General features: G+C 44.4%; 1 protein-coding gene across 1 annotated transcript in view; it reads right to left on the bottom strand.

Annotated features, from left to right (window-relative positions):
• The window catches only part of LOC147114249 (uncharacterized), a 101,800-nt gene that overhangs the window by 76,118 nt on the left and 185 nt on the right, over window positions 1-25,497 (bottom strand). The window contains exons 2-6 of the mRNA XM_085996194.1: window positions 23,663-23,747; window positions 20,877-21,218; window positions 19,003-19,272; window positions 8,721-9,059; window positions 8,373-8,642 (exon numbers count right to left, since the gene is read on the bottom strand). Coding sequence (XP_085852320.1) covers window positions 8,373-8,642; window positions 8,721-9,059; window positions 19,003-19,272; window positions 20,877-21,218; window positions 23,663-23,747 — 1,306 coding nt within the window. The remainder of the gene's footprint in view (window positions 1-8,372; window positions 8,643-8,720; window positions 9,060-19,002; window positions 19,273-20,876; window positions 21,219-23,662; window positions 23,748-25,497) is intronic.

Raw genomic sequence — 25,497 nt, 5'->3', positions numbered from 1 at the left:
GGCAGCCAGGAACAATATGCACTAATGTACACAGTGGACGTTGGAGAGAGCATTGTGAGGCGCCATGCTGACTAGATTCTAGAGTCACAGGAACAAGCCAAACCCGTGCCATGAGAAGGTGCACCTGGTAATCAACCTGAAGTACAGATTGCGTCTACCTCAGAAGCAGTGGTATTGGAAGCTGATGAACCAACCAGTGACCATGAACCAGAATCAGCTTCACCGCAAGAACAGGATACTCGAGAAAGGCGCTATCCAGTCAGGATCAGGAAGCCTCCTCAAAGACTGAACTTATAAATGATTATTTCAGTTGATGTATATAATGTCCAGAAAGTTGTAATTAGTTATTATTTAGTTGTTAAATGAATGGTATGTACTGTTTATCTAAAAGGGGAGGAATTGTTGTGTATGTACCTTTAAGGGAAGAACTGGCTTTAGACTGCAGTACCGGCAGTGACCACCCCTGTATAAAAGGCCCTAGCAGGCTTCTGTATTTCAGTCTGACGTTGCCCTCCTGTTCAGTAAAGTACTTGTTAAACTGTTCTCCCGAAGTCCGTGTATTATTGAGGCGCGGACTTTACAGCTTCCACCACTTCCGTCGGCAGTGAGTTCTAGGTTCTCACCACTCGCAGCGTAAAAAAGATTTTCCTCACATTCCCCTTGTATCTCTTGCCCAAAACCTTAAATCTGAGTCCCTAGTCCTTGTACTATCAATTAGTGGGAACAGCCTTTCCCTGTCTAGCCTATCCAAACCCGTTATAATCTTGTACACCTGTATCAAATCACCCCTCAGCGTCCTTTGCTCTAATGAAAACAAGTCAAGCTTCTCCAATCTCTCCTTGTAGATAAGATCCCCCATCCCCGGGTCTCCATCCAGTCTGACCTCATTACTTTTCCCATCATTGACAGATCGCTTCTGTCATCTCTGCTTCACCTGCCATCTATTCCATCAGCATGGGTGCCCTTGAAACTCTCTCACCTTGGTCCTTAGAATCCCACCACGATCAGCCCCAACACCAGCAACACCAGGCACACCAGCAGCACCAGGCACGCCATCAGCACCAACAACACCACCCTTCTCTGCAATCAACTAATGCTACACAGGACACAGGGCATCAGCACTCGACCACATTGCTGCCCGGGAGGCTAGGGATGGCCTCACCATGGCCAGATTTACTTCACTTGACACTGTACACCCTGGCTGCCACATGATGCGCCAGGTTGGCACCATCCCACACAAACACCATAAAGCATCCCTACAATGCCCAAGCCATTCCTTTCACACTCGTCACCACTGTTATGGCTCACCATTCACTGCAACTCATTAAGCCACTTCCAAAGGTGCACACAAATCTGTCCAAGAACATGAAAATAAAGATTTCAATGTTTGACACCACAGAAACCTTATATAAGCATTGCATAGAACACCCAAGTGCCTACTCTTGTGTGTTGTTAGTTGGTCTGATTGCATTAGGATGAGGGTGAGTATGAGGGGTAGCTAGTGAGATGGGGATGTGATAGACAGGGATGAGTGGAGGTGCAAGGTAAGTTGGTGTGAGTAAGGATGTACAGGATTAGGGTAGGGAAGGCAGAGTGATGGGGATGTGATGAGAGGCACAGCAGGATGAAGCTGAGTGTGCCGTTCTACTCACGTTTCCTATAGAAACATAGAAACATAGAAGATAGGAGCAGGAGTAGGCCATTCGGCCCCTCAAGCCTGCTCCACCATTCAATGCGATCATGGCTGATCATCCAAATTCAGTACCCTGTCCCTGCTTTCTCCCCATACCCCTTGATCCCTTTAGCCTTAAGAAATATATCCAACTCCATCTTGAATATATTTAATGAATTGGCCTCAACTGCCTTCTGTGGTAGAGAATTCCACAGGTTCAGCACTCTCTGGGTGAAGAAATTCCTCCTCATTTCTGACCTAAATGGCTTACCCCTTATCCTTAGATTGTGACCCCTGGTTCTGGACTCCCCGACCATCGGGAACATCCTTCCTGCATCTAGTCTGTCCAGTCCTGTCAGAATTTTATAAATTTCAATAAGATCCCCTCTCATTCTTCTAAACTCCAGCGAGTATAAGCCCAATTGACCCAATCTCTCCTCATACGTCATTCCTGCCATCCCAGGTATCAGCCTGGTGAATCTTCGCTGAACTCCCTCCATGGCAAGAACATCCTTCCTCAGATAAGGCGACCAAAACTGCACACAATACTCAAGATGTGGTCTCACCAAGGCCCTGTACAACTGCAGCAAGACATCCTTATTCCTGTACTCAAACCTTCTCGCTACGAAGGCCAACATACCATTTGCCTTCTTAACCACCTGCTGCACCTGCATGCTTACCTTCAGCGACTGGTGAACAAGGACACCCAGGTCTCGTTGCACTTCCCCTTCTCCCAATCTATTGCTATTCGGATTATAATCTGCCTTCCTGTTTTTGCCACCTGGTCTAATGAGATCATCGAAACGTTTTTGGCTCTGCACCCAGGTGCTCCTGACCACATCCCTGCTCATGCCCTCCTCTGCAATGTGCAACCAGGCTGTGTTGACCTCCTGGGGAGGTCTCGTCCGTCCATGGGAAGGGAAGAGGACCTCCCTGTGTGTTGTAACTCCCTCCATAAGCACATGGGAGAGCCTGGGTGCAGCTGTGCCTCTGTGCAGTGCTTGTCAGTGTTTGAAGCACTGCAATGCTGTAGAACACTGACAGCACAAATGTCAAAAGAAAGTTGGCCACGGTCCCTTTAAGGAAATCGGCTGATGACACATCATCAAATGACGTCACCAGACCCTCTTCCTCTAATTTGCTGGGAAACTCACTGAGCGGGCTTAATATCAAGGGAAATTAATTTCAGATGCCAGGATGGAGCCAGCAGCGGGGTTGGGGCTCGCCACCGACGTCGCCCGCCATGGACCCGCCGAGTGAGGAAAATCCTGCCCGAAGAGTTTCTCTGAGCCTGAAGAGCGGAGAGTTTCTACTGCAATTTTTAGAGCTGGGAATTATTTCTGGCTGTGATTTACTGGGCATTCTGTCTCAGCATTCTGATTGATTCTGAGTCAGAAAACCAATAGAATCGGCTTCTGTACCACTTTGTTGTCACAAAAAAATGCTTGTGCTGTCTCAGTGAGTTTGCCAAGTACGTAGCTGAGACATACAGACCAGGAAATAAACAGCGCGGCAGAGGAGGGCCCGAGAGCAGAGGCAGCGGACCTGACAACAAAAACAAGGAGTGATGTCACAGGAAAGCAGGGAAGTGATTGGTTGGTCAGTATTTCTCTGTTTTCTTGGGCATCGGTTTAAATTAAGAGTCGGGATTAAAAACTAAACATTCAAAACTTAAACATTTACTTAATTAAATCCATTAGAGATGGCAGGGCAGGCAATGTGTTAAAGCTGCAACATGTGGGAGCTGGTGGACACCATTGAGGTCCATGGCGACCACATTTGCATTAATTGTTGGTTGCTCGAGGAACTTCAGCACCGTGTTGATGAGCTGGGGTCTGAGCTTCAAACACTGCGACACATCAGGGAGGGGGAGAGGTACCTGGATGCTGTGTTCCAGGAGGCAGTCACACCCCTTAGATTCATTAATTCAAATTTGGTCCGTGGTCAGGGACAGGTGGGTGTGACTATGAGCGAGGCAGGTATGAGGAACCAGGAGGGAGTGGTGGAGGAGCCTCAGCCCTTCCTCTTGTCCAACAGTCATGAGGTTCTTACTCTCTGTGTGGATGAGGGCAGGGACTGCAGGGAGGATGAGAAAACTGACCACAGCACCGTGGTACAGGGAGCCATTCAAGTGGGGGCAGCAAAAAGAAATGTGGTAGTGGTAGGGGACAGTATAGTTAGGGGATAGACACTGTTCTCTGCAGCCAAGAGCGTGAGTCCTGAAGGCTGTGTTGCCTGCCCGGTGCCAGGGTAAAGGACATCTCCTCTGGGCTGGAGAGGAACTTAGAGTGGGAGGGGAAAGATCCAATTGTCGTGGTCCATGTAAGTACCAACGACATAGGTAGGACAAAGAAAGAGGTTCTGCTAAGGCAGTATGAGCAGCTAGGGGCTAAATTAAAAAGCAGAACCACAATGTTAATAATCTCTGGATTACTACCTGAGCCACGTGCAAATTGGCATAGGGCCAATAGGATCAGAGAGATGAATGAGTGGCTCAAAGATTGGTGTGGGAGAAATGGATTTTGATTCCTGGGGCACTGGCACCAGCACTGGGATAAGAGGGAGCTGTTCCATTGGGACGGACTTCATTTGAACCATGCTGGGACCAGTGTCCTGGCGAATCGAATAACTAGGGCTGTAGGTAGGGCTTTAACCTAAATAGTCGGGGGGAGGGATATGCTGAGCGGAAATTAAAAAACTCAAAGAAGAATGAGAAGGCAAAAGTGCAGGGTAGTGATAGGGGTAATGTTAACCAGAGTGTGACAGGAAAGGAGAGAGTGTATACACATAAGAGTGCATCAAAAAGATGGGTCAGAGTAGGGAAAAATGGTAAAAAGACAACATTAAAAGCTCTATATCTGAATGCACGCAGCATTCGTAACAAGATAGATGAGTGGACAGCACAAATGGAAATAAATGGGTACGATCTGATAGCCATTACAGAGACGTGGTTGCTAGGTGTTCAAGGCTGGGAACTGAATATTCAGGGGTATTTGCCATTTCGTAAGGATAGGCAGAAATGAAAAGGAGGTGGTGTAGCTCTGTTAATAAGGGATGAGATCAGTGCAGTAATGAGAAATTAAATTGGCCTAGAAGGTCAAGACGTAGAATCAGTTTGGGTGGAGTTAAGAAATAATAAGGGTAAGAAGTCACTGGTGGGAGTGGTCTACAGGCCCCCAAACAGTAGCCACACTGTAGGACAGAGTATAAATCAAGAAGTAATAGAGGCTTGTAAGAAAGGTACGGCTAAAATCATGGGAGATTTTAATCTTCATAATGTTTGGACAAAGCAAATTTGCAAAGGAAGACTTGAGGAAGAGTTCTTATAGTATATATGAGATGGTTTCTTGGAACAATATGTTGTGGAACTAACCAGAGAGAAGATTATTTTAGATCTGGTAATGTGTAATGAGGCTGGATTAATTAATGATCTCGAAGTGAAGAATCTTCTTGGGAAGCATGAACATAGCATGGTAGAATTTCAAATTCAGTTTGAGGCTGAGAAAGCTAGGTCTCAAACTTGCGTCCTGAACTTAAACAAAGGTAATTACAAATGTAGACTTGGTTAAAGTGGACTGGGAAAATACATTACAGGGTAAGACTGTAGAAAAGCAGTGGCAAACATTTAAGGAGATATTTCATAACTCTCAGCAAAGATATATTCCAGTGAGAAAGAAAGACTCTAAGAGAAGGATGAACCATCCGTGGCTAACTAAGGAAATAAAGGATGGTATCAAATTGTAAACAAAGCATACAATGGCCCTGAAATTAGGATCGGGAACTTGCCGCGCGTGCAAGCCCCCGATGTGCACTTACCCGACGCGCTGACATTTTAATCCTGGCCCGCATTGCATTTCCTCTCACTGGCCTGCTTGAGCTCCTGCCGTGCTGTGCGTGCATGACCCAGCGGCGTACTTAGTGCGATGAGCCAGCTGGGACCACGTGAGCACAGGGCAACCAATGGGAGGTTGCAAAAGTTCATTCATGAGTTTGAGAGTGAGAGCTGTCAAACTCATGAAAACTCCTGGCCCAAAACACTACTTAAACTTGAAAGAAAATTTAAAAAAACATTGCACTACTTAAATGAACCATAAATAACTGTAAAAAACTATTTTAAACAATAATTTTAAAATTTGAAAAAAATGATTATATAAAAAATCGGGGCTAAAACTAAACTTACCTTACTGTAAATTCTTTAAAAATAATAAACCTGTGGAATAAAAAATTATAAATTGTATTAATAGACCACTTACCTGTAAAACTAAGTACTTACGTGTGGTTTTTCAATGCGTAAAAACCGGAGGCCTTTACACATGCGCAACTCTCTAAAAATAAAGGAAATCCAAGTCGCACGCGCAGACTCCTGCCTGCGCGCACGCGTTCAGCCTCTTAACCCCTTGGGTCAGAGGAGAGGAAATGCCAGTTTTCCCCACATGTGCTGTGCATGCTGAAAACCGGCAATTCCTCCTGGCACACACGTGAGTACCCCGTCCGTACTCACGCGTTGGGAGAGGAATTACTGGGCCAATGTTGCAAAGAATAGTGAAAGGCCAGAGCATTGGGAATTTTTTTTAAACCAGCCAAGGATGACTAAAATAATGATAAACAGAGAGAAGATAGCTTATGAGAGTAAGCTAGCAAGAAATATAAAAACAGACAGTAAGAGCTTCTACAGGTATATTAAAAGGAAGAGAGTAGCTAAAGTAAATGTTAATCCCCTAGAAGATGAGTCTGGGGAATTAATAATGGGAAACAGGGAAATGGCAGAGGCCTTGAACAAATATTTTGTATCGGTCTTCACGGTAGAAGACACTAAAAGCATCCCAATAATGGATAATCAAGGGGCTATTGGGGTGAGGGGAACTTAAAACAATCACTATCACTAGAGATAAAGTAATAGGCAAACTAATGGGACTAAAGGTGGACAAGTCCCCTGGACCCGATGGCCAGCAACCTAGAGTCTTAAAAGAGGTGGCTGCAGAGATAGTGGATGCATTGGTTGTAATCTACCAAAATTCCCTGGATTCTGGAGAGGTCCCAGCAGACTGGAAAACTGCAAATGTAATGCCCCTATTTAAGAAAGGAGGGAGACAGAAAGCAGATAACTATCGACCAGTTAGCCTAACATCTGACACTGGGAAAATGCTGGAGTCTATCATTAAGGAAGTGGTAGCGTTCAGTTAGAAATTCATAATATAGTCAAACAGAGTCAGCATGGTTTCATGAAAGGTAAATCATGTTTGACAAATTTGCTGGAATTCTTTGAGGATGTAACGAGCAGAGTGGATAAAGTGGAACCAGTAGATGTCGTGTATTTGGAATTCCAGCAGGCATTCGATAAGGTGCCACATAAAAGGTTAATACACAAGATAAGAGCTCACAAGGTTGGAGTAATATATTAGCATCGATAAAGGATTGGTTAACTAACAGAAAACGGTAAGTTGGGATAAATGGGTAATTTTCAGCTTGGCAAACTGTAACTAGTGGGGTGCCGCAGGGATCAGTGCTGGGGCCTCAACTATTTACAATCTATATTAATGACTTGGATGAAGGGAATGAGTATAATGTAGCCAAATTTGCTGTTGATACAAAGATAGGTGGCAAAGCAAATTGTGTGGAGGACACAAAGAATAGCCAAAGGGATATAGATAGGCTAAGTGAGTGGGCAAAAATCTGGCAGATTGAGTTTAATGTGAGAAAGGCGAGGTTATCCACTTTGTTAGGAAAAATAAAAAAGCTAATTATTATTTAAATGGGGAGAGATTACAAAATGCTGGGGTACAGAGGGACCTGGGGGTTCTTGTACATGAATCACAAAAAGTTAGCATGCAGGTACAGCAAGTAATTAGGAAGGCAAATGGAGCTTTGGCCTTTATTGCAAAGGGAATAAAGTATAAAAGTAGGGAAATCCTGTTACAACTGTACAGGGCGTTGGTGAGACCACACCTGGAGTATTGCGTACAGTTTTGGTCTCCTTATTTAAGGAAGGATATACTTGCATTGGAGGCCTTTTAGAGAAGGTTAATGAGGTTGATTCCGGAGATGAAGGGGTTGTCTTATGAAGAAAGGTTGAGCAGGTTGGGCCTATACTCACTGGAGTTTAGAAGATTGAGAGGGGATCTTATTGAAACATAAGATTCTGAAGGGGCTTGACACGGTAAATGCAGAGAGGATGTTTCCCCTCGTGGGGGAATCCAGAACTAGGGGGCATAATTTCAGAATAAGGGAGCACCCTTTTAAATCAGAAAGGAGGAGGAATTTCTTCTCTCAGAGGGTAATGAATCTTTGGAATTCTCTGCCCCAGATAGTATTAGAGGCTGGGTCATTGAATATATTTAAGGTGGAGATAGACAGATTTTTGCATGATAAAGGAGTCAAGGATTATGGGAATGGGCAGGGAAGTGGAGTTGAGGCCAAAATCAGATCAGCCATGATCTTATTGAATGGTGGAGCAGGCTCGAGGGGCCAAATGACCTACTCCTGCTCCTACGTCTTATGTTCTTATGTTCTTATGAAAGTTCCAAGCTCGATCCCAGACTGTGCTGAATTATCTGAGGGTAGATTTTCTGAGGATCTGCCCCACTGTAGAGCCCAACACACAGGATATAAAGGAAGGGTTACTTCTGGAAACAAGAACAATAAGTGATAAGAATTTTCTATCGAGATTATAAATATAAAGAGCAAACCCTGAGTCACTTACCACTGGGCTCCAGATAGTACGGGACTAAAACCCGGGGCCTGTTTTGATAAAACAAAGCACATATCCAGTTCCCTCTGCCTCTGTCAGCTTTCTGAATAATCAGTCTCAATGATTTCTCTTCCCAATTCCATCCATTCAATGTTATTTCTCCAACAGTTTTGCCATCACTGTTGATCCAAACAATTCTCATTGATCCAGTGACATCAGAGACAGAGCAGGTCAGGGTAACGGTGTCTCCCTCAGTCACTGCATCAGGTGGTTCAGCTGTGACTGTGTAAAGAAGAAAATCATTTAGATTTTAAACAATAACTTGATCACTGAAAACAACGGCAACATTCTGTCTCCTACCTTTAACTGTGATTAGTTTAATGGTCAACATTTTATTTGATTCCAGAGAACATGTGTAAACTCCTGCATCTTCAAACAGTACGGGGACAATCCTCACACTGAAGTTCTTGCCATTAAACTTTGTCTCTGTGGGCACCAGTCGACTCCCAAAGTAGGTCCTGTCTACATTTATGAGCTGAGATTTCGAAGCAGATGCTATTTCTTTCTCCTGATTTTGAAGATGATGTGACTTCCAGGTCCATGCAGCAGTGTTGTGAGAATAAACATAATAGCAAATCAGGGAGACTTCACTGTGATCCGTGCCTGATCGATAAAGCGTGTAATTCTTTTGATATAAATCTGCAATAGAGAGACAGAGAACAACGTGTTAGAATTTTACAGTTGCTGAGCTGCAGAGAAAAGCCAGACTAATTACCGGCCACAATTATATAAAAATACTTGCGTTTTGATCTTCATAACTTCATTTGATCACGTTCCTCAGGGCAGTGCCCTAGGCCCAATGATCTCCAGCTGTTTCATCAATGACCTTCCCTCCATTATAAGGTCAGAGTAGGAATTTTCGCTGATGATTGCAAATTGTTCAGTTCCATTCACAACTCCTTAGAAAATGAAGCAGTCTGTGCACATATGCTGCAAGACCTGGATAACATTCAGGCTTGGGCTGATAAGTAACAAGAAATTTTTGTGCCACACAAGTGCTAGGCAATGTCTATCTCCAACAAGAGAGAGTCCAGCCACCTCCTCTTGACTTTGAATGAAATTAACATCACTGAATCCCACACCATTAACATCCTACAGGTCAACATTGACCAGAAATTAGACCAGCCACATAAATACTGTGGCTACAAGAGCAGATCAGAAGCTGGGTATTTTGAGGTGAGTGACTCACCTCCTGACTCCCCAAAGGCTTTCCACCATCTTTAGGGTACATGTCATGAGTGTGATAGAATACTCTCTACTTGCCTGGATGAGTGCAGCTCCAATAATACTAATAGTCCAACCAGGGTTTTTTTCCAATAAGCCAAAAGTAAATCTTCGGGGGAGACATGAAATTTGCGAATCCTTTCAAATCCTGGAACTCTCTACCTAACAGCACTGTGGGAGTACCTTCACCACACGGACTGCAGCGGTTCAAGGAGGCATCTCACCACCACCTTCTCAAGGGCAATAAGGGGGCAGCAATAAATGCTGGCCTTGCCAGAGACACTCATATCCCTGGAATGAATGAAAAAATTGTTTTGTCAACACTATGAATTGTTTAAAAATTGTACAAATTGGGTGAATTCAATTCCCAAAAGGCAATGGAAATTTGTAAAAATGAAACCATTTTGATTTTTAATATGATGAGATTTTTGTACCATGGACGACACCATGACATCACAAGCCCAATATTCTGAGGCTGGGCCAGCAACATGGAGACCTGCTGGTGGCGGCTGCAGGTTGCTTAGAATTTTGCGACAGAACAAATATGGTTTCCTTCAGGCAAGTGCAATCTTCATTTACATGGAATAATTATTCAAAGAAGGCCCCGTGCAGAATTGTAACGAGTTTTGGCAAAATTCTGCCTCCAGTGCTCACCTCCCACATGTAAAATGGGCACGTGTCTACTCCATGGGCCTGGCCCACTTTAACATAATTCTTTAAGCAAGGTCGCTGTTGTTTGAGTTGGTGGCAACTTGTAGCTTTTTTCACTGTGAACATCTGTCTACATCTGTATTGAACATTCTGCACAGGCTTTATACCTGTGCATTTTCTGCACTGTTAGAAATTAGGGTATCCAAAATATATAGGGTTATGCGAATTAAACTGACGTGAATAAGACTGTGTTTACATGACTGTATTAGAAATTGAGACAAAAAGTCTCTTCAGACCAGTATTAGAATAACTAGATAGATGCGTCGGCGGGAAACTCAGCGGCGGCAGCGCGGCTATAAAAGGCTCCAAGAGACCAGGTAGGCCTCACAGCGTCGGCGGGACACTCAGCGGCGGCAGCGCGGCTATAAAAGGCTCCAAGAGACCAGGTAGGCCTCACAGCGTCGGCGGGACACTCAGCGGCGGCAGCAGGGCTATAAAAGGCTCCAAGGGACCAGGTAGGCCTCACAGTGTTGGCGGGAAACTCAGCGGCAGCAGCGGGGCTATAAAAGGCTCCAAGAGACCAGGTAGGCCTCACAGTGTTGGCGGGAAACTCAGCAGTGGCAGCAGGGTTATAAAAGGCCCCAGAGACCAGGTAGGTTTACTAATCTCCAATCTCACAGAGAGGGAGAGAAGTAAAAGTAATCGAAGTGTGACGTCACCAGAAAGCAGGTAAGTGATTGGTTGGTGAGTATTTCTCCCTTTTTAAAATTCACTCTGTGGTTTATATTTTCTAATCTCTCTGTGGTGTAGCGGGGACTGTTTGTAAAACCAGGGACCTTAAATATACCATTTAACTGTAGTGTAATTGGTGGGATTGATTTGACTTAATTTCATTGCAATTAACTAAAGGGTAAGTCATGGCAGGACAGCCCGGTGCCGTGGAATGCTCCTCCTGCAATATGTTGGAACTCAAGGACACTTCCTGTGTCCCTGACAACCATGTGTGCAGGAAGTGTATCCAGCTGCAGCTACTGGCAGACCGCATTGCGGCGCTGGAGCGGCGATTGGATGCACACTGGACCATTCGCAAAGCTGAGGACGTCATGAATAGCACGTTTAATCAATTCGTCAAACCGCAGGCAAAGGTTGGACAGGCAGAAAGGGAAGGGGCGACCAACAGACAGAGTACTAGGCGCAGGCAGGTAGTGCAGGGATCCCCTGTGGACATCCCCCTCTCAAACAGATACATCGATTTGAGTACTGTTGGGGGGGATGGCTTATCAGAGGAAGGCAGCAGCAGCCAACTTCCTGGCACCAGGGGTGGTTCTGCTGCACAGGACGGGAGGAAAAGAGTGGGAGAGCTATAGTGATAGGTGATTCTATTGTAAGGGGAATAGATAGGCGTTTCTGCGGCCGCAAACGAGACTCCAGGATGGTGTGTTGCCTCCCTGGTGCAAGGGTCAAGGATGTCTCCGAGCGGCTGCAGAACATTTTGGAAGGGGAGGGTGAACAGCCAGTTGTCGTGGTGCATATAGGTGCCAATGATATAGGTAAAAAATGGGATGAGGTCCTAAAAGCTGAATATAGGGAGTTAGGAGGTAATATTAAAAAATAGGACCTCAAAGGTAGTAATCTCATGATTGCTACCAGTGCCACGTGCTAGTCAGAGTAGAAATAGAAGGATATTTCAGGTGAATACGTGGCTAGAGGAATGGTGTGAGGGGGAGGGATTCAAATTCCTGGGACATTGGAACCGGTTCTGGGGGAGGTGGGACCAGTTCAAACCGGACAGTTTGCACATGGGCAGGGCCTGGACCGATGTCCTAGGGGGAGTGTTTGCTAGTGCTCTGGGGGAGGGTTAAAACTAAAATGGCAGGGGGTTGGGAACCTGAGCAGGGGGACAGAGGAAAGGGAAACAAGGATAAAAGAAAAAGATTGGAAGGAGAAAAACAAAAGTGCCCATCAGAGAAATCAACAGTTTAAATCAAACATGGCCACAGTAAATAATAATTCTAATAGGTCTAAGAGAGTTAATAAAACAAGCCTGAATGCTTTGTGTCTTAATGCGAGGAGCATTCGTAATAAGGTGGATGAATTAGCTGCGCAAATAGAGGTAAACGATTATGATTTGATTGAGATGACGGACACATGGCTCAAGGGTGGCCAAGGCTGGGAACTCAACATCCAGGTGTATTCAATATTCAGGAAAGATAGGCAAAAAGGAAAGGGATGTGAGGTAGGATTGCTGGTTAAAGAAGGGATTAACACAATTGTAAGGAAGGATATTAGCTCTGATGATGTGGAATCTGTATGGGTAGAACTGAGAAATACCAAGCGGCAGAAAACGTTAGTGGGAGTGGCATATAGACCTCCAAACAGCAATGCGGAAGTTGGGGATGGCATTAAAAGGGAAATTAGAGAAGCGTGCAATAAGGGCACAGCAGTCATCATGGGTGACTTTAATCTACATATGAATTGGGCTATCCAAATTAGTAACAATGTTGTGGAGGAGGAATTCCTGGAATGTTTACGGGATGGTTTCCTGGACCAATATGTTGAGGAACCAACCAGAGATCAGGCCATCTTAGACTGGGTATTATGTAACGAGAAAGGATTAATTAACAATCTTGTTGTATGAGGCCCCTTGGGTCGGAGCGATCATAATATGATAGAATTCTTCATTAAGATGGAGAATGAAGTTGTTGACTCAGAGACTAGGGTCCTGAATTTAAATAAAGGAAACTACGATGGTCTGAGGTGCGAGTTGATTAGGATTGATTGGGGAATGTCACTCAAAGGGTTGACGGTGTATAGGCAATGGCAAACATTCAAAGGCCGCATGGATGAACTACAGAATTTGTTCATCCCAGTTTGGCATAAAAATAAAACAAAAAAGATGACTCAACCGTGCCTAACAAGGGAAATTAGGGATAGCATAAGATCCAAGGAGAGGACATAAAAATTGTCCAGAAAAAGCAGTAAACCTGAGGATTGGGAGCAGTTTAGGATTCAACAAAGGAGGAAAAGGGATTGATTAAGAAGGGGAAAATAAAATATGAGAGTAAGCTAACAGGGAACATAAAAACTGACTGTAAAAGCTTTTATAGATATGTGAAGAGAAAAAGATTGGTGAAGTCAAGCGTAGGTCCCTTGCAGTCAGAATCAGGGGAATTTATAATGGGGAACAAAGAAATGGCAGACCAATTAAATATATATTTTGGTTCTGTCTTCACAAAGGAGGACACAAATAACCTCCCAGAGATGTCGGGGAACATAGGGTCTGATGAAAGGGAGGAACTGAAAGAAATCAGTATTTGTAGGGAAATGGTGTTAAGGAAATTGATGTGATTGAAGGCCGATAAATCCCCAGGGCCTGATAATCTACATCCTAGGGTACTTAAGGAGGTGGCCCTAGAAATAGTAGATGCATTGCTGATCATCTTCCAACATTCGATGAAATCTGGAACAGTACCCATGGATTGGAGGGCAGCTAATGTTACCGCACTATTCAAAAAAGTTGGTAGCGAGAAAACAGGGAATTACAAACCGGTAAGCCTGACATCAGTAGTTGGGAAAATGCTAGAGTCCATTATAAAAGATGTAATAGCAGAGCACTTGGAAACAGTGACAGGATCGGACAAAGTCAACATGGATTTACAAAGGGTAAATCGTGCTTGACTAATCTACTGGAATTTTTTGAGGATGTAACTGGTAAAATAGATAAGGGAGAACCAGTGGATGTGATGTATTTGGACTTTCAGAAGGCTTTTGATAAGGTCCCAGATCAGAGATTAGCATGTAAAGTTAAGGCACATGGGATTGGGGGCAAGGTATTGACTTGGAAGAGAACTGGTTGGCTGACAGAAAGCAAAGAGTTGGAATAAACGGGTCTTTTTCCGAGTGGCAGGCAGTGACTAGTGGGGTACCACAGGGATCGGTCCTTGGACCCCAGCTATTCACAATATATATTAATGATCTAGACAAGGGAACGAGATGTAATATCTCCAAATTTGCAGACGACACAAAGCTGGGTGGGCGTGTGTGCTGTGAGGATGATGTCGAGAAACTCCAGGATGATTTGGACAGGTTGAGTGATTGGGCAGAAGCATGGCAGATGCAATATAACGTGGATAAATGTGAGGTTATCCACTTTGGTAGCAAAAACAGGAAGGCAGATTATTATCTGAATGGCAATAGATTGGGAGAAAGGGAAGTGCAACGAGACCTGGGTGTCCTTGTGCACCAGTCACTGAAGGTAAGCATGCAGGTGCAGCAGGTGGTTAAGAAGGCAAATGGTATGTTGGCCTTCGTAGCGAGAGGGTTTGAGTACAGGAACAAGGATGTCTTGCTCCAATTGAACAGGGCCTTGGTGAGACCACATCTTGAGTATTGTGTGCAGTTTTGGTCGCCTTATCTGAGGAAGGATGTTCTTGCCATGGAAGGAGTTCAGCGAAGATTCACCAGGCTGATACCTGGGATGGCAGGAATGACGTATGAGGAGAGATTGGATCGATTGGGTTTGTACTCACTGGAGTTTAGAAGAATGAGAGGTGATCTCATTGAAACTTATACAATTCTGACAGGACTGGACAGACTAGATGCAGGAAGAATGTTCCCGATGGTCGGGGAGTCCAGAACCAGGGGTCACAGTCTAAGGATAAGGGGTAGGCCATTTAGGACAGAAATGAGGAGGAATTTCTTCACCCAGAGAGTGGTGAACCTGTGGAATTCTCTACCACAGAAGGCAGTAGAGGCCAATTCATTAAATATATTCAAGAAGGAGATGGATATATTTCTCAAGGCTAAAGGGATCAAGGGGTATGGGGAGAAAGCAGGGACCGGGTACTGAATTTGGATGATCAGCCATGATCACATTGAATAGCGGAGCAGACTCGAGGGGCCGAATGGCCTACTCTTGCTCCTATCTTCTATGTTCCTATGCTTAGAATCTGCTTGTGTTTTGGTTCTCTGTGGATGTTATAGCATTCCGCACTGTGACGGTATATATAATCTTCTTTCCAAGCTAGCTATCTGCTGTTTGTAAGTTAGGATTTTGACTTGGTTTAACAAAACTGCTTTAAAATGTGTAAGTTAACCAATGTGTGAGAACAGAATAGATGATATCTTTGGGAATTTAATGATTCATTCCATGATACAATAGTTTGATAATGGAATGACATAGATTTGCACAGCTAAAGTTACATGAACAGCTTGAACATAAATAACTGATAACTAGCAGCTACGAACATCTGAAGGTCAAGAATGGCATGCCTGACTCCAAACTTGGGGAGAGTTTTCCTCTGAGACTTGAGGAAGAACCCTTACAGGTCAAATAGTCCTGTCCATATCGTACATCAGGCCCACCCCTAAAAAGGGAATTAAAGCAAGATTCTAAAAGTTCTTAGCACAGACGGTGGAGAGGAGAGCTGTACAAGAGTGAGACTGGTGTAACACTCTTCTGGGAGCGAACTCACCCATTCTTGGAGGTTCTAGATGAGAAGCAGAAAGGCCGCAAGCCAGAGAACTGTTCGCGCACGCCAGCCGTCTGTCCGATCGGGACTGGTACTAGCTGTTTCTTATGGTCATGTGTTTTTGCTGCATAACTAGCATGTTATATTCCATCTTAAACTCTGATTAAGCATAATATTCCCACCATATTGGTTTGCAGTTGATCCTGATTATTTGAAAGACTTGCGATAAGCTAATATTAACAAATAGGCTAATCTCAACAGCACATTCTTTCTTGCTTTCTATCTTTCTCTCTTTCTTTACTACTTCTTTTTTCTCTATTTCTACTAAAGCCTTCAAATTTTCTCAGCATGACTATCCAACGGTCATTTTAATTGCTGTTGCAATACAACTTGTCAGTTGACAAGATTGGAACATTGGAAATCCTTTCCTTATTGTCTAGGGAGCAATCATGATGCTTTCTTACAGAAACATGGGGGTAATTTGGTCTTGTGCGATAGTGTAAAATGGGTAACAGCGAATTGGCACCATGTTTTATATCTCACAAAGATGACTTACTATCGCACAAAATCAAAATTAACTGTCTGCATTCTCTCCCACACTAAAACCTCCTCGCCCATTCTCACTGGCACACACTAGCTCCCTGTCCCTCAACACATTGAATATAAAATCCTCATTGTCATCGACAACTCACTCCACAGCCTCACCCCAATTTACCTCTGCAACCTCCTGCAGAATTAACTCCTTTCACATTCCCTGTGGTCCTCTCGCTGACCCCTCCCTCTATTGGTGGAAAAACCTTCTGCTCCCTCAGCCCGAACCTCTGGATCTCCCTCCCTAAACCCCGTCACCTCTTGCTGTGTCTTCACACACACTGAAAACACATCTCATTGACCAAGTTTTCAGTCGCCTCTCTTAACGTTCTCACTGATGATTGATGTCCACTTCATTCCTCCTCAGTGAAGTGTATTTTTTTCTTTCTTCAAGATGCTACGTTACTGAAAGCATTGCTGTTTTTGTTTTATACGCCGGATCCACTTATGAAAAAAAATGCGGCAATTCGGATTTTCTACCTTCTGATGTTAAACAGCTTCATTTACTTTGACAATTCTAGACAAGAAAAACAAATATTGGCTGTAGCCTTTTTCCTCTGCCCCACTTGCCTCTCGACAGCTGGTGAAGTGGTTCCCCATTCAGTTACCTTTACAGAACCAGGCCACATTAAAACCATCCGCTCTTCCTCCACTCCCAATCTAATGATCTCAGATGCTAACAATCGCAGAGCACCATAACTGCTGGTACAATTCTTGCACTACCAATGATGTTCGACCAAAGTCAGCCAGTGTTGTACCCGAGGACGAGCACTGAGTAGATATTCAGGGCTCGACTTTAATGCTGTGCCTTTGCAGTGAGTAAAGGGAACCATATTTAGAAAAGAATTGTCTCTGTGTTTGGGTAACTGATGAGCTGTGTGAGAATGTTGCTGTCCACCTTCAACTCTTTTGCTGTTTTTTGTCAGATCCATCAAGACCTGGTTGTTGATATTTGCCCACTGTATTGCAATGTTATATTTACACCAATGATTCAAAGAGAAAATAAGGTCCCAGTCTGTAGTAGAAGCATATGCTGTCTCTGTGCTTCTTGTACTTTGTGTGAATTATAGAATCATAGAATCATAGAATGGTTACAGCGCAGAAGAAGGCCATTCGGCCCATTGAGCCCGTGCCGGCTCTCTGCAAGAGCACTTCAGCTAGTCCCACTCTCCCACCTTTTACCCGTAGCCCTACAAATTTTTTTCCTTCAGATATTTATCCAATTCCTTTTTGAAAGCTGTGATTGAATCTGCCTCCACCACCATTTCAGGCATTGCATTCCAGATGCTAACCTCTTTCTGAAAAAAACTTTTTTCTTAAATCGCCTTTGGTTCTTCTGCCAATCACCTTTCAATCTGTGTCCACTGGTTCTCGACCCTTCTGCCGATGGGAACAGTTTCTCTCTATCTACTCGGTCCAGACCCCTCATGATTTTTGTGTGTAGCAGTGTTATTTCAGTAAATATTTAATATCTACTGTAAGGTAGTTCTGGCCTTACCCTGATCCACATCAATAGTTTTGATGCTATTTTAATAACAGAGTCTTTTTCTACACTTCACACAAATGCAATTTCCTATCTTTTACTCCAAAGTTCCACTCTCAGCTTTTCCCCTCTTCCTCCCAGTGGAAATTGACATTATACTTAGCATGCTGGGTAGAATAAAATGGCCAAGTAAAAGAACAAACTTGCTTAGGTTGTAGCTAAAGCAAGAAAAGCAAATGTGTCACAACATGTCTAGGACCAAGAGATCTTTCATAATACCCACCCACATTGAGGATGTGATAACAGCTATAATTGACTCACTAGCACAAGGGAGGCATAAGGCTATAGAATAGATAAACTATTAATGATTGTCGCGAGACAAAGAAGCAAAACTATTGAGTAAGCTAATCATCTTGGTAACAAGATGATCAGACATGAGTAAGTAAATCATCTTGGTAACAAGATTCAGACAGAATCTCCTGACAGAATATATGATTAACTAACCTTGTCTGGAGATATTTCTGTCCTGCTGACCTGTTGATTGTCCTTAAGCAATTCTTAATGTGTTTAAAATGATAAAATACCATTACACGTGATTTATGGAACACTTGCTTGTTTGAGTGTATAAATATGCTGCATTCGCTGATGTCCTTTAGAGATGTTGGCCTAGCCTTTGTCCAGGCAGCTCTCTCCTTGTACAAGTAAAAATTAAACTAACAATCTGACGGTACTGCTTGTGTTTTAGAGTCTTACTCGGAGTCGAGATTTCGACATCCCCCAAGGCCCCACTCCCAGCCTTTGTCATTTCCCTCTGCCCACCATCTCTCCTCTACATTGCCATCATTTCCATCCTTCCCTCTCCATTCATGGCCATTGATTCCCTGCCCTTCCCTCTTCCCTCAGTTCTGCTCCCAGCTGAATGCTTATTTGAAGCCTAGAGTATGCAGCAGCTGGAATCACTTCAAATAGCAGCAGAACTCAGTTAGAAGTGGCATTGAGGGGCGAGAGGCCAGTTTTTTGTTCAATGCTGATATGTGCACCAGGTCCCACATGCTGACTGTAAGCATGACGTGCTGATGGTTGACATGTATGACTCCACTTTATTTGTAACAGTTTTATATTATTAACTCTTTACTATCTACTGTGAGGTACCTGCACTTACATTGGGTCACGTAAAAATCTGCTTTTCCTGTGAGAATAATGGATCCATCTTCCTGCACTTCACATGTGTACAACTCCTTATCCTCTACTGCAACATGTTTGACTATCAGATAGACTGTGTTATTTAGTCGGATCTGATCAGTGTTCCTCCTGTTCTGCTGAGATGAGTCTCTCTGTTTCCATTGAAGACTGACTGTATCTGAGTGTTTGGAGATGGTACAGCTGAGGGTAACATCACTGCCCACCACAGCACTCTGTGGACTCGACTCAACTGTGAAAACAGATCAATAAGATTTAGTGTAAGTAGTGACATGTACAATCCAATGATTAGGTTCTAACTGACCGTAGGATGTGCCCATCATCAGCACTTGTACCTTGCTGCATTGAAGGGTCAGGCCAGAGTACACACAAGTGCATTTTATCAGTAGAATAACAAAGCGGGGCCAAAAATTCTCAGTCCAGCTCTGCCAGCACAAGTGCAGATGTGCAGGGCCAATGACCTTTACCCCTGACCCTGCTGGAGTGTCCGGGGTCAGGTTAAGGTTACATAGATTGGATGGCATTTGGGGAAGCCGACACCACAGTGGACAGGTGATGGAATCTCACCAGAAGAGGGTGTGATGGAAATGTAGTGCCCATATTATCAGACATGGAGAAGGCTCCAGTCCCACTCTGGTCTCAATGTGCCTCGCACACTTCACTAAGACCCCCCAACTCACGCACTGGGAGCCTGTGCACAGAATCCACATCAAAAGTCATTACAGCCCCAGAAGTTATTGAAATTAGTGGGCTCCCAAAATGCTCCTGAGCAGGGCTCCAATCATTGAGCATCCATGAGGAACGGCGCTTCAGGAGATGCTTGTTCTAAAAATGCCCACCGTGACTTTCAGTCCCACCAGCAACATGACAAGTAAGAATCTAATCTTCAACAGGGACTTTAATTACAAAGTCAAGCCAAAACATGGTGGCATCCATTAGCTGCTGGCACCCAACACTTTGGTACCCGACCCATGTGACATTCCCCGTGTACCACGCACTATGTACCATGAGTGCCAGTAACAAATGTAAATGAGTTGACTTTCTATTATGGTCAATTCATTCTGGTGCAGTTTGGGCCAACACCTCAGGAGCAATGGTCCAGGCCCAGTGCAGTCACAATCATATTTTGGCCACTTTGACATTTCAGGATTGGATTATATTTTGTATCAAGTTCATTTGACAGTGACCTCAGCCTCATTCATATCATACACACATCAACCAACCAGAAAGGGCAGCTGTTTAGCAAAATCCTTAGTTGGCAGAAGCTAAAGATTTTGATTTATTGATACTAAAGTTTTTTAATATTATTGAATTGACACAATGTTTCGATTTTTCTCTGCCATGTTCCCCTTCCTTTCCTGAAGGCATTAATTTTTGGCAGTGTACAAGTTCCAGAGACGTTTGACTTCCTCTGGGACCTCAACCAAGTGACACATCTAACAGGCTCACTGGACAGCAATCAGAAGCAGTGATTCTGGCCAATCTTATTCCTGTCCCATCGCGCTGAGGCTTATTACTGCAAGGGATCTATTGGTTTGGTATCAGAATTCAGTACATCTTACAGAGAGTGCTCCAGTGTACAGACCATAATACTCTCTGTGGGGTAGATTCCTCGGTTTGCTATTTCTGGTGAAATTTTCAAACCATTTTTACTCATGTTGACCATTCCAGGAGAAACAATGAACACAATCTTTCCCCTGGTTGTTTTACTGAGAGATGCTCTCTGCACTGGGTGATATAAACCTCACGTGATCCGGGCAATCTCTCATCATTACACATGAAATTATTCACCGAGAATCATTTTATTGAACCTTTTCTAGACTTTGTCCCACTCACCTTTGAGCCCAAATATTTCGTACATTCTCAGGATTTTATTACTTGGCTGTGTTTGAGTCAAGGTGAACGATCCTGCAAATTTAAATGTGGGATTTCTAATTGTCAGACAAATGGAAACACCATCCTGAAATGCCTTTTTGTACAACTCCTTATTTCCAATGTGAGCATTCCATTGTGCTTCCCACCAGCCCGAACTCCTTTTGTGAAAAGTAACCAGTCGCTGGATTTCTTGCCCTGAGTGTGGTTTCCATTCCCAGACAACAGGGCCATTCCCAGGATTGTCTGGTCCTTTTAATGGAATGTCATCTCCCTCATCCAAAAAATAAATATGATTTGTTTTTCCTGTTAGAAAGAGGAACAATGTAAGCATTTTAATATCAAATCACAACTCCTAATCCCATATTTGTAATTATTTATATTGGAGTTCATTTATTTACAGTCATATTTTTATATTCAACTGATCAAGTTGCTTTCACTGCAGACACTATTACTGAGAAAAACAGAACAATTCCATCACACATTCAGTGTATCTATTACCCAAGTTATCAGAACATACATCGTTACTACAAAAAATAATCAAAATAAAGAGAGGACATGGTTTTTTCCAGGTTACAGAAAATAAAGGCTCCAAATCTCCTCCTGACTCCTGGTCTACAGGGAGCTTTATCAGGGTGGATAGGAGCTCAGGGAGAGAAATTGGGGCAGGATACAGTTATATCGGGTTTCCACCCCGTTTGTCCTATGACGGGGTTTCCCGAGGTGGGTGGAGATCAGGCAGTTCCTGAGTCCGCCCCCCAACCCCTTGTCTGAAGAGACATGTGACAGAGATAAACCAGCTCTTGGAACCTGACTTGCAGCCTCTTTCCACCGGGTGCTTTGCCTTATCTGTGAAAGGTGACAACTCTGGCTGTGACGGTGACAAATGCACTTCACCTTGATGCATTTGGACACTTCCAGGTGGCCTCTGGTGACATTGGTCACACCATTCAGTCAATAGTTCATTGTTATCATCAAAATAACCAAAAACAAAATGGCTCTATGCACAGTGAAGTTTAAACCTAAAATTTGAAACAATCTTGAATTACACAGAATTTACAGCACAGAAAATGGCCACTCGGCCCAACTACTCTGTGCCGGTGGTTAAACTCCACATGAGCCTCCTCCCACCCTATTTCATCTAACCCTGGCAGCATATCCTTCTATTCCTTCCTCCCTCATTTACTTATCCAGCTTCCACTTAAATGCTATTCGCCTCAACCACTCCATGTGGTAGCGAGCTCTACATTCTAATCACTCTCTGGCTAAAGAATTTTCTCCTGAATTCCTTATTGGATTTATTAGTGACTATCTTATATTTATATAAGCCCTAGTTTTGAACTCACCCACAAGTGGAAACATCTTCTCTATGTCTACTCTATAAAACCCCTTCATAATTTTATAGCCTACTATTAGGTCACCCCCTCAGCCTTCTCATTTCTAGAAAGAAAGAAGAAAGAAAGACTTGCATTTATATAGTGCCTTTCATGACCACCGGATGTCCCAAAGCGATTTACAGCCAATGAAGTACTTTTTGAAGTGTAGTCACAGATGTAATGTGGGAAACGCAGCAGCCAATATGCGCTCAGCAAGCTCCCACAAACAGCAATGTGATAATGAGCAGATAATCTGTTTTTGTTATGAGGGATACATATTGGCCAGGATACCGGGGATAACTCAACCTGCTCTTCTTCGAAATAGTGCCATGGGATCTTTTACGTCCACCTGAGAGAGCAGACGGGGCCTCAGTTTAACGTTTCATCTGAAAGACGGCACTTCCGACAAAGAAAAAGAGAAAAGAGTCCCAGCTTGTTCAGGTTACCACCTACTTAGACTTTTTCAAATTTTGTTTTATGAAACTGTAACTTCTGTAAATTGCACAGGCTCAATCAATAATAACTTCTCAATAATTCCTAATTTTATTAACATTTGAATATTGTTATTAAGTTTGAAACCATTCTATACCACATTCAATCTGTTAGGCTGTTGAAATCTGAAATATCGTGGAATACAGAGAGTGTTCCACAGAGTGAGTGTGACACTTTGAAATGTGACATCGAGCTGTGTGATGGAAGCTTGCTACATGCAAGAGTAGATGTATAGACAGATAGAGAGATTAATGGATCGACTGGGAAAAGGAGTTGAAGAGCAATGAGAAATAGGCTAACATTTTTCATTTTAATGGGACTGACTTTGCAGTCGGAGGCTTCCCGCGAGCGAATGTCCATTTCCTGGGGATGTGGTGGATTTGTCGAGCTGAAACTTGACAGATTGCAAGTTCTAGGTTCTCATGCAAGTGCAGCTCATGTGGAAACCCGATACCTGCGGGGCACTTACGGCCGTGCATGCACCATGTACACCATCATAGGCCCCAGAAAATCCGGGTCATTATGTTGTTCTATTGTTGGAATCTGAAAAGTGAACTTACACATCCTGTTTAAAGGAGCAGGGACATGAAAATAAAGACCTTACTTGCTTTCTGAATACTGGGTGCGTGAATTCATTAAACATATGAACATATGAACATACGAATTTGGAGCAGGAGCAGGCCACACGGCCCCTCGAGCCTGCTCCGCCATTCAATAAGATCATGGCTGATCTAATTAATCCACATTACCGCCTACCCCCAATAACCTTTCACCCCCTTGCTTATCAAACACTCTGATAAAGTGAAACAATGGGCCAAAAATTGTGGTCGGCGGTCTAGCGATGGAGTACGCCGCCGACCTATGAAAAGATAAACAACTTACCTTCTGCAAGGCCCAGAACGGAGACTTGCTGTTCGTCGCTGCAGAGCTCTGCGCAGCGGGTGACATCAGGGAGGCGGCACGCAGCCTATGCGTAAGCGAAGACACGCCCACAAAATGTGTCAAAGCTAAGCCACGCCCGCGGAAACGTCTCTCAGTCTCTTCCATTGAAATTACATTTTAAAAACTTTAAAAAATTTCTAAAAAGTTCTAAAACTTTTAATTCAACTGGTACTTGGGACTTATTTCGTATATTGTAGGAGTCTCTGCACTCCTAGCAAAGAATCTATAAACTCACTAATAGTTAACAAACTGAGTTTAATGTACTGAAACTTTACAAAACCAGAAAATGCAAGAGAAGCTCTAAACAGGTCTATTCACTATCACTCCACATGAGGACTGGCTGGAAACACCATCTACCTCTGACGTCATGACGTCATCACGTTTCCCGCCGTTGGGGACGTCACCTGACTCACGTGATGACATCATCGCGTCAGATCGAGATTTTGTCGATCTAGCTCTGTTTAACCAGAGCCAACATTAAAAGGTAATAAACATGATTAAAGACAGTTATACAAGTAACTGTGAGAGTCTCTTAGTGGCTTTGCCACATACGCCCCCCCAGAATTGTCTTTAACGAGAAGAGTCAATCGCTGAGGAGGTCGGACAAGTCTGTTGGACCGACTCCTAAATTCCCGGAGGGGAAAACGCTGAGCAGGCGGCGAGCTGGCAGGTAACACGGCGCTGTCAGGTGTGGTGGCAGCCGGTGGCCGGCCACGGCGCGGAGGCTGCGACAGCTCGATCGGTCGTTCGAGGTCCAGGTGCGCAGGCTTAAGGCGATCGACAGAGATGTGATCAGGCTTGCCCCCGACGTCGATCACAAAACTCTTGTCCCCTGCCTGCAAAACCTGGAAGGGCCCTGCATAAGGAGGTGCGAGCGGGGTACGATGGCCGTCTTGGTGCACAAAAACGAACTTGGCCTTCAACAACTCCCCCGGGACATTGGACGAAGGCAAACCATGCTGTGAGGTCGGAACTGGGCGGAAACAGCGGGCCGCATCCCGGTGGGTCTCTCTTTGCCTGGCCGCGGACCATGGCCACGTAGGGGACGGCAGGAATTCACACGGAACCCGAAGCGGTTGCCCGTAAACCAGCTCCGCCGCTGATGACTGGAGATCTTCCTTCGGCGCCGTGCAGAGTCCTAACATCACCAACGGCAGTTTGTCGACCCAGGATGCATCCAGAGGGCTGGCCGTGAGCAACGCCTTCAAGGAATGGTGGAACCGCTCGCACAAGCCGTTCGCTTGCGGGTGATAGGCCGTAGTGCGGTGGAGTTTAACGCCCAACACGGAAACCACCTCATTCCACAGTTCGGAAGAAAATTGCGGCCCACGATCCAACGAAATATCCGCAGGGACACCAAACCGGGCTACCCATGATGAAACGTCCGCAGAGGTGGTGGACGTCATGGGGACTGCCTCCGGCCACCTCGTGGTGCGATCCACCATTGTCAAAAGGTACGTAAAGCCCTGAGACGGTGGAAGCGGGCCCACTAAGTCAATGTGAATGTGATCAAATCGCCGCTCTGGGACCTCGAAGATGGCGAGCGGGGCCCTGACATGCCGCTGCACCTTGGCCCGTTGGCAAACAACACGAGTGTTCGCCCAGTCTCTGACATCTTTGCGTACTCCCCTCCATACGAATTTGGAGACCAGCAGCTTTTGCGACGCCCGCACTCCAGGATGCGATAGGCCGTGTATGGCATCAAAAACAGCCTGGCGCCATTTAGACGGGACAATCGGATGGGGTGCACCCAATGAAACATCGCAGAGCAGAGT

Source organism: Somniosus microcephalus, chromosome 8 (assembly GCF_052327205.1).
Source record: "Somniosus microcephalus isolate GS21.2 chromosome 8, FLI_Smic_1.0, whole genome shotgun sequence".
NCBI lineage: Eukaryota > Metazoa > Chordata > Chondrichthyes > Squaliformes > Somniosidae > Somniosus > Somniosus microcephalus.
This window is presented reverse-complemented; position numbering and strand designations above follow the sequence as displayed.